The following is a 10,399-nucleotide window of genomic DNA, read 5'->3' as shown; positions in this document are numbered from 1 at the left end:
TTTGAATGATACTGGCGTATCACTGAAATAAAAATGCCAGATGTTGCCTGTATCTTGTAAAAGACAAGCAGTCTTTTTGTGTTTCCAACAGGTAACCATGACTTTCAGCGTTTTAATAAGCGTGCACTTTTTTTGTAATAAAAAAAGCTACTCCAACCCAGAACAACTACAAAATACTTCCTCTACTAAAAGTTTTGTGTCTTTTTCTCAATCTAACTACTGATAAAGGGACAGCTTGTCTGGTGAAATGTGTAATATCAACAGAGCTCCACAGCGCCCTCTGATGTGTGACTAACAAGCAATCAGACAACCCCATGTTTGCACATGCTGCTGGTTCTCATGATACACAGAACAAAAAGGGTGATTTGCACTTTATGTGGTAACACCTCCTTTTGTCTCCAGCATCTGTGAGACAACAAATAAGTCTACAAATTGTTATTTCAGCAAAGAGTAGGGTGACCAGATGTCCGTCCTAATGTGGGACTGCATAGCATTTTCTTACAGTGTCCCACATTTTACATTGGCACAAAACACTTGGAAGTATATTTGGCCTTTGTGTCGTAAATGGAAATCTAGTTATAGTTTAAACTGTTTGTTGTATTTTTAGTTTTTAGTTTGCTATGAAACTTTCACACTACTTCCCAGCATTGTTGACGTCTCACTTTGTCCCTCAAAAAACACAGACTTTGATGGGATTTGTTCACCCTAGAAAGGAGTGGCAGAGAAATGCCTTTACTCATTTATGTGTGTATTTGTTGATGCTGATTACATTACTGGACAATATTTAAAGCAGGTTATAGCTACTTAGGGCTCCCCGAACCTGCTTTTGTTCATAATTTATGCGTGCAACAATATTCTAATATATTCTATTCTAAGTTACAGCACATTTTCCACAGAAATTAATCCAGACACTCATCAGGAAGGACAGGTAAAAAGAAGAAACATTTGCAAAAGCCATAAATTTCATCATAACACCCTGAAAAATAACTATATTAATAGTGGTTATAATTATGAGAATGAGAGAGGAGGACAGAGTGAGCGAAAAAGAGAGCAGGATGATAACAGTAAAGCGAGCGAGCAAAAAGAAGCAGGAAGGAGTGTCAGACTCAACAAAATGAATAAGACAACGTTGCATCTGTTTCGTCCACATTCACTGATGATATTTTTAAAAGTTGTAAGATTATATTTTTGTTATTTTCTAGGTGAATACAACATGTTTGTATGTGACTGTCAGTGCAAAGGACAAGTGAGGCGGATGAAGAGAGAAAGGACAGAGATATTGGCTGCAGATCGCCGTCCGTCCCTGAGCCTGGTTCTGCCGGAGGTTTCTTCCTGTTAACAGGGAGTTTTTCCTTTCCACTATCGCCCAACTGCTCGCTCATAGGGGTCATATGATTGTTGGGTTTTTCTCTGTATATATTATTGTAGGGTCTACCTGACAACATAAAGCACCTTTAGGCGACTGTTGTTGTGATTTGGCGCTATATAAATAAAATTGAATTGAATATTGAAGTTAGATGTAAAAAATAATCATTATTTTTCACAAGATAATTTTCATACATTTCCACTGTCTTTATTGAATAAGGATACTTTAACCACCTGTTGATTTAGTGGACTGCCTCTGTGTGGTTAAGAGACTGAAACGATGTGTTGCATGTTTCTCCTCTTATCTGCTTTGCAACAAATTGTCAAAATGACTTAAATTTTGCCTCAGGTTTGATAAATAAAGGTTCCACCCTAAAATGATTGCATTATATTGAATTCTGTGATTATTCATTCTGAATTCTTCTTAGACACTAGCATAAGTAATCCTTCGACTTAGTGCTTTTGAAGGTAACATATGTAAACAACTGAATTGAAGTTTGCAAAGGCGAAAAGGGTTGACTACATGAGCAAACAGCATATTCTAATAATATCATTTACAAGGCTCTGGATGCATGACATTGTGACTGTGGCTTCCTAAAAGTTTGATCTTAAAATCGCCCCATACAAAATCTAAGTTCAATCACACACGTTCCTGCATTTTAAGCAAAAGTGAGCATAAACATACAGGATCCAGATCCAGAGGTAAAATCATGATCCATTCACATTTAACGTGAGTGCTTGTGTGTGTGAAGTAAATGTGACTGCAGAGAACAGGTCAGAGAAAATCTGGTATGGCCTATATATGTTTTATTTTTACTTAAATCTTTAGAACATGAATACAAATAACCACTTTTATTCAACTTGACATAAGAAATCTAACAATATAAGTACTCAATCCCTCTCTATGCCAATCATAAACAACAACTATGTTTTTAAAGGATCTTAATCTGGGGGCAAAAAACTATCACATTGACTTTTGAATGCGCATGACTGTTGGTTATATAGTGTATGAGACGGCACGCTTTGAAGTTCAGTTTTCAGTGCAAAAGTCCTACACATAGAATAAGGCAAAAACTTTCTAGAAAGATTAAAAACTATACAAACACTGTTTAAAGAGAAAAGTTTTGCACAGTTTACGCAGACATAGGAAGGCCTACAAGGGTATACAAAACACATTGGTGTTGGTCCCAGTATAGATTAATATTGGCTAGTATATAATAACCCTTTATACTTTACCTCGGTTGTCCTAAAGAGGAGGAAAAGGAGGTCTAAGAACACCCTAGATTAAAGCATTTGATCAAAAAGTTCCTCCGCAATCATTCATTCATACAGTTCGATGGCTACAATTATAGTATAGGCAGCACAGGCTATAAATATAATGAAGGATATTTCAGTTATCTGGGTCTCCTTTGCTCCATCCCATTAGGCAGAAATCCTGCAATGATCGGCACTGGCCATATGAGAGCAGCAACACTCCACACAATGATAACCAGAGTCATAAAACAAGCCACAAGTGTCGACTCGATGGGTTTTCTGTTCAGCCTCCAACTTTTGTCCCCCTTCAGCTCGTCGAGGCTGAAATCCACGCAGCAGAAAGTGACTTGATCCCCGGTCTGCTGGCCCCTTGACCTACCCTGACCGAACTTCCGGTACCGGGACATCCCGCAGCCCACGCACAAGCGCAACTCCTGCTGACCCCCGGTGACCCCGAGGTGCTCGATGACAACGGGCGAGATCACCCTGTTGAAAGACGCGGCGAAAAAAGCCCTGCCGTGGTTGTTGGTGGTGTAGATGATAACATCACACTGGAAGCCGAAGCTGCTGTCCCAGCGGGCCACCAGCGACGTGGGCAGGAGTCTCTGGACGCTCACGTTGCACTGGGACAGACTCTGCATGGAGGAGGCGTCGGGCGAGGCGTCGCTCTCCTCCACAGACCTTTTGGAGAAGCGCACGTCCACCTCCAGGTTCGCCAGGAACCTGTTGGAGGAGTTGATGGGCGGCAGGAGGAGGTCCTCGTCGCTCCAGCCTTGACATCGCGGGAGAAGTGCGGCCACCGCGGTCAGAGCCAGCAGGAGAGTCGGAGAGTTGTTCAGCATGGCACAGGGCGCGTCTCTCCTGCTCGCATGGTGCGGTGACGATCGCCGGAGACGGACGAGATGTGCAAATGTTTAATTCACCAGTCGCGAGTGTTTTTTTGTTTTTTTAACGCAGCACCCAGCGGAAAGATTCAATTCCCTGCTCGGCTGATACAAATGGAAACGTCCAAAGGCTGTCATGCGCGCATCCCCCCTCCCTGCGGATGTTTCTATCCGTCTCGTTCTCCAAATGTGCCCATCTATCGGTACACAGACGTAGCAGGATGGGAAGAGCTGTGCGCTCTCAGCTCCGATCTTCACTTCCTGCCGGTCACTTCAGGTGTGAGCGCTGAGCATCAAAACACAAAGGAGTGGTTTGGGGGGGGGGGGTCTCTAGTGCTCCAGTGCGCAGGAGCTCAGTGCATTACATATTTTCTAGTCATGACATACACATGCTTCATAAACCTACCACACCAAAAATAAATGAAAGCGTTATACAGAGAACGTCACGTGACCGTATAGAGGCCAGTTAATCAGCTGCCCTCAATTTATTTCTCAATTTATTCCTCTGAGGCACCAGGAGTTAGCAGCATTACCAGAAGTTTAAAAATAATCACGGGTCCCCCAGTGCACCCCTTTAGCCCCACTGAGCTACATGTCAACACATGAGAGAAAATCTCAAAAATGTCTTTATTTATTTGGATTTATTGAAATATTCACCAGGCTTGCTACATTTCCCGCACAGAGACATTTATTAAAATGTTAAAGTGCATTTTTTCCCCAATGATTTGGCATCAAAAACGTGCAATTTCTAAAATCTCAGTTATACCCAACTACAAAAAAGCTTTAAAATGTCTTCTGACAGGGAGCAGTATTATTATGGTGGGGGAGCAGCAAATTCTGCGTATATACAGGTGTCATATTAGAGTCTGTTGATAAGACAATCCATCATTTGGAGCAGACTGAAATATGGATGTTTGGATGAATTTGGTGATTGCCCCACCTTTTTACCATCAGCAGCAAACCAAAAAATCAGCACAAACAGACATTGGTCACTGATTTCAGATGACGATTGTTATCGAGGGCAATTAGAGAAAAGTCTCAGGCCTTGATCCAGGGTGAATGGAAGAATCCTTACTGCCACTGCTTTTCCTGCAGTGATGAGGTCAGGTTAAAATTTCAGTTTGACTGCAAATTCACGCTCCCTAGGGGTTTCTACAGCCTGTGCGAGTTGGGGAGACGTCCCCGTGTAGCACATGCGTGTCCATATGTTTATAAAAGTGTTTGAAGTATTTTGTGCCACAGAGAAGCATGATAGGATTTCAGGTGATAAGGGACAACAGCATTACAGCAAGGACGCAGCGACTTTGACTGTCGTTTCATTTGACGGACTGAGCTGAGAGATAAGAAGTTAATCCACCACATGCAGGAAAGATTAACCTCCGGACCTTTATTTATTCAGATCAGATTAGATTCATTGAGTTCAACCTGAATGATGGTCTCTGAGCAAACAGCAGGGTTTTAGTGCCTTGCTCAAAAACAAGTGCTGCTCTTTCATTTCCACACAAGTAGCTATACCTTGACCGGACACTTTGTTAGGAGGACCTTGCATGGACCCTCTTTTTGCCTTCTAAACTCCCTTAATTCTTCATGGCACATATTCAACAGAGTGCTCAAAACAATCCGAGATTTTGGTCAGTGTTAACATGACAGCGTCACAGGGTTGCTGATTTGCTGGCTGCACATCCATCCAAAAGGTGCTCTACTAGATTGAGAGCTGGAAACTGTGTCATGATTAAGAAGCCAGTTTGACATGATTTGAGCTTTCTGATGTGTTATCCTGCTCCAGCCATCAGAAGATGGGTACACAGCATGAACAATACTGGACATGGTCAGCAACAAATTTAAGCATTTAAACTGTGGCCATGTGGTACTAAGAAGCCAAAGTGTGACAAGAAAATTACCCCCCACACCTTTACACCACCCCGAATCATTGATACAAGGCAGGACGGATCTATATTGTGACCCTGCCATCCAAATGTGGAAGCAGAAATGGAGATTCATCAGACCAGATAATAGTTCTCCAGTCTTATATTGTCTAATATTGGGGAGCCTTTGTGGCACGAGTAGCAGTGCAGTCTCCTGCTGCTGTCAACTGCTTCAGCGTTTGATGTTTTGTACGTTCAGAGACGCTCTTCTGCACACTTTGGTTTTAATCAGTGGTTATTTGAGTTACTCTTGCCTTCCTATCAGCTCAAATCAGGCCAGCCATTTTCACACTGACCTCTGACAACAAAAAGGCATTTTAACCCATAAAACGGATATTTTCCCTTTTTCAAACAATTCTTTATAAACCCCAGAGAGGTTTGTGTGGGAAACTCCCAGCAGATCAGCAATTTCTGAAATACTCAAGAAACAACCATGGCACATTCAAAGACACTTTAGTCACCTTTCTCCCCCATTCTGATGCTCACTTTGAATTTCAGCAGGTCTCTTTGACGATGCCTTAAAGCCTAATAGCTCTGAGTTGCAGCCACATGATTGGCTGATTTGATAATAATGATGTGTAACTAATACAGAGACTGTATGAATAAATTCTGTCTGAACAACTTCAGCCTTTATCTTCCTTTAATGAAGTACGTGTTAATTCTCTAAAAACTGACAATCTAATAAAATTGTATTCAAGTTATTTACACACATTCAGTGATGAAGCATCCATGAGAAATACTACAGCATCATTGTTGTGTCATGACCCCACTGATGGGGAACTTACCTGGCACACACATCTAAAATCTCAGAGTTTTTGTTGTCTGCAGGAATATGGGGCCAGTTATTTGTACTGCTGTAACGTACAGTTAGACAACCGTATGATAGGGTGTTGCCACATTTTATTTCTGATTAAGTCAGGGAATGAGGGAAGATTATGATCTTGCCTAAATTTGTCCCTCACAGAGAGATGTTTTTGAGCGTCCAACACAATTTTTAGTCGACCCTTCCCACGTTGATACTGTACCTCCTTTCTGAGTTAAAAGGCACTTTTGTGTAAGCATGCTCATTCTGAACATTCTTTTGTCCTTCTGTCAGGACAACCTATTAATGGGTATCTCCTGCTGGATATATAAAGCCTTGCTGCTGCTCAAAGATAGCTGCAAGTTCAAATCCACTCAGGTCTAATGACGGTGCCACACACAAGCTACACAGCTTCTCAGCAAGCACAGAAGGCCACTCATGAAAGAAACTGTCCACATCCGTTCTTTTTTCCTTTTCAGTCACAAAACAGCCGCTGCATGCAAAGTGTCTTCCTGTAGTTACCCAGAGTGAAAATGCTATCTTTGGGTTGTCGTTCATTCTGCACATGGCAGAGCCTATTCAAGATAGCATATATAAGAAAAAAAGAATGAATTTAAAAGCTTGTGTGACAGTTTTTTGTTATTTAAGTGTGTTACCTTCTCACAGACTCAGACTGCCCATTAAGAGCAACAATCTCTCTCCCCAAGTTGTGAAGAATGTGCTTTAATCGGCATTGCTATTTTTAAAATGATGTGTTTGTTTTTCTTTCTCAGTCCGAAGCTTCTACTTATGAAGCTGTAAACCCAATAGTCCATAACCCCTTTACTTGTTTGCTCATCTACTCTCCGCCCTTTGAGCTTTCTTTATGTTGGTGCTTGTTTCCTTCGACCGTATTGTGCACTCAGGGGAAACCAGACACATCAATAAACATGTTCCTCTGCAGCAGCAGGGGTTTTCGTACACACTGTGTATCACCTGGCTGTTCTATCTGATAGGAGACACAATCCCCGCCCGCCACCCTGCCCTCTTTGTGTTATGGACCCAGCACTTTATCACAAACGGCCAACATGATTACACCTACAGCTGGGGACACGGCTGCAGTTAATCTCAAGGGATTTTTTTTTAGCTCTAATGATAGTTTCAGTATTAGGACTGGTGGTTAAACACCTGATCGCTTTTTGGCAGGTTGCCCTGAGCTGCAAAATCTCACTAACTCCAAAAACTTGATGAGACCACGACCAACCTTTCTCCTTTTACCTTTTGAAAGAGGTTTAAACTAGTGTCTTAACATTTGGCATTTTTGAAGCATTTGTACTTTTATTTATTAGAGATGCATTGCATTTGTTTTTGGTTTTTGTTTTTCATCTACAGCATCATTGTTTAGTCTTTTCCCTTTATTTTTCTATAAATTGCATTTCTAGGCTAGGCTTCAGCTCCCCACAACCATAAATTGCACAGGCAGGTAAGAAAATGGAAAGATGGTCATTTACTTCGTGCCTTATGGTCACGTGTAAAAATTCAAGAGTTCCCTTCCAGAATATCTGAAAACATTCATGATCATTTAGGGATTCTGTCACACACGATTCATTTTAGGCAGCGACTCAAAATCAGAGGGAGAAGACTAACATTTTTTTGACTGTTTGGTCAGACACATGCACACGCTGGAGGTCATTTTGTTGGGCTCTCGCAGTGCTTCTGCTGTTCCCCCTCACACAGGCACAGGAAGCAAAAATAGGACCTGCTGATGGGTTGATCCAGAAAGCCAGCTCGGCTCATGTAATTCATGTAATGGCCACTCTCCGGGATCTCCTGTATACTCATGCGACTGTGTTAGGAGACACAGGAAACCTTTATGTGACAGCAGCAATAAGGTCTCTAGTAAAAAGCAAAAGTAGAGACAAATCCGTCAGGAGCCATAAGGAGAGAGCAACGGACACTGGACGCCGTCTGCAAAAAACATTCTTTTTGGGGGGGATTACCACTGCAGTGCAACTGTAATCACTTTCATTTGCATTAAAGGAATTGAAATGGGCTCACAGTGGTTTAAGTTTCCCAATATCAAGTGTTCTCTTCACTGTTTTGATCAGTGTAGTTTGTTTAAAGGGCTCCTAGGTGTGGAAAGACAGGGGTGGAGACCTGAATATGTTTTTATATTATTTTCTGTGCATTTTTTGGGCAAGCATAAATAAAAACTGTCCATAACAACAACAACAAAGCAAGATGGATGGATTCAATGCAAAAAAGCATCATGAGCAGCAACTGCTCTCTGGCCTTTTTATTTTAAACAAAACAAGACACTAAAGGTTTCCCTGAGGTGCAGATTGATTACGGCCGTTGCTCTTACTGTGTCCATCGTCCTTAAAGGGTTCAGGAAAAGCCAAATTATCCTCATGTCTTAATTGCTTAACTTTCATAACATTCTCTTCTTCAACTTTTTAACCCCTTAGCAGTCCAATTAGTCCCCTAAACCATCCAATGTACCGTGGGCGGTACGTCCGACTGCTAACAGGTTAAAAAGAGGGTATGTCTTTGAGGAATTAATTATGTCTTTTAGCAGTCTACTTTTCCCAACAGCTTAAATATAATGCATCAGGAAAGATAATAAGCTATTGACAGAATTAGGGTGATGATTATTCTGTTTTATCTTCGCAGAATGAGATGAGATATGGACGCCTCTTGTATGAATTGTTTTCTCCTGTGCTGTTTAAATGGTGTAATTTGCTCCAGAGGCCTGCCTTCGTGTATTTGATGTGAGGGCCAGCTGAAAGATACCTTGGCCTCAATTTGCACCTGAAAGCTCCCGTGTGCTCGCCTCTGTTTAATTATGACAGCGTATCCCACTCGGTCTTTTTCTCTTTTTTTTGCTTGAAAACAATCGTGTAGTTGTACTGCTCTCTTTCTGTGCACTGAGACATCTCTCTGGTGCACGCAAACACTCCCACACGTTTCCAAATGCCGGTCCCTCTGCATCAGAAATGCTCCAGACAATGTACTGGTGAGCCGAGCAGGAAAATGTAAATGACTTTCTTGTTCATTAATTATGCTATAAAAATGTAAATTGCTCTGGTGACAAAAATGCAAATGGACTAAGATAAAAGTCTCTTCTGCTAAAGGAAAATGTATGAAAGATTCATTTCTCAGAAAATGTAGCTCTTTATTTTGGAGAGCAAAAGAGGAGAGACCTGCAGCAGCTCCTGGCTGGCCTTCATCAGCTCTGCGCTGGATCAGACGCCATTAATCTGACCCGCTGGCTCTCACACACAACTGACGTAATTAGAAGTCAAGGATTGGGGACACAGCTCCTCATAGCTGTGGTGTTAAGTCGCTTGTTTTACATCTGAGAATCTCCTGTCTGTTTCCAGTGGTCCTGTCATACCACCAATCACTGCCAGGACTTATCACCACGGCAACAAAACTGCGTTTCCCTAGTAGCAGAGGAGTAGTGGGGTGCCCGCTGATAAGGAATGAATGGTCTGTTTAGTTGGTAATAATAAAAATAATAATAAAAAGAAATGAAAATGAAAATAATACTATTATCTTTGTTTTTATTGTTATATGTGGACTTTAGTGGTGAGGATGCTGCGGGAGATCAGAGCAGCCAAATATTCACAATAATAACGTGCTCAGGGACTGTGGAGGAAAAATAATGCACCGGGCAGCAGGCCTGTCTGTCAGACTGTCCCTCTCACTTAATTTTTGAAGAAGTAACAGGCTCCTAGTCAGAAAACGACTGGTTCAGGCACAGACATGATGAAGAAATGCAGAAGTGGATGTGATGCATCTTTTACATTCAGGTTCTTGAGGGAATTTTGAACAGGTTAAAAAACTGAAACTAACATAACTTACAGTGATGGAAATACAGTTAATGGTTTATTTATAGGGAGACTTAAAGATACTTCATACACTTTAGGAATGGACTCTGAGACCCTTCTTCTTTGAACTGATGGACAGAGGAGGTCAGGCAGGAGTATCCGTGGACTGTGATGTTCACAAGCAACACTGTGATCTGTAGTGAGAGTAGGGAGCAGATGGAAGAGAACCGGAAGAGGTGGAGGTATGCACTGGAGTGAAGAGGAAAGAACATGAGTGGAAGTAGGACAGAATAAATGTGTGTGAATGAGACACACAGGAAGACAGGTGTACGAGTGGACCTGCAAGGAGCTGAGGTA

At 41.8% G+C, this 10,399-nt stretch overlaps 1 protein-coding gene across 1 annotated transcript; it reads right to left on the bottom strand.

Moving 5' to 3' along the window:
• Positions 1-2,092: 2,092 nt before the first annotated feature.
• On the bottom strand, positions 2,093-4,149 carry tmem158 (transmembrane protein 158). The gene has a single exon (XM_005744446.2). The coding sequence runs from the start codon at positions 3,459-3,461 to the stop codon at positions 2,760-2,762; it is 702 nt and encodes a 233-aa protein (XP_005744503.1). The 5' UTR covers positions 3,462-4,149; the 3' UTR covers positions 2,093-2,759.
• Positions 4,150-10,399: the final 6,250 nt, after the last annotated feature.

This window comes from Pundamilia nyererei, unplaced genomic scaffold (assembly GCF_000239375.1).
Source record: "Pundamilia nyererei isolate P.nyererei 1_Seehausen unplaced genomic scaffold, PunNye1.0 scaffold00144, whole genome shotgun sequence".
Classification (NCBI taxonomy): domain Eukaryota; kingdom Metazoa; phylum Chordata; class Actinopteri; order Cichliformes; family Cichlidae; genus Pundamilia; species Pundamilia nyererei.
Note: the sequence above shows the minus strand (reverse complement) of the source record. Positions and strands in the feature narration are given on the sequence as shown.

What these genes read in the sequence shown, in the direction of transcription:
- tmem158 (XM_005744446.2), bottom strand. Translation starts at nt 3,461, where the DNA reads ATGCTGAACAACTCTCCGACTCTCCTGCTGGCTCTGACCGCGGTGGCC.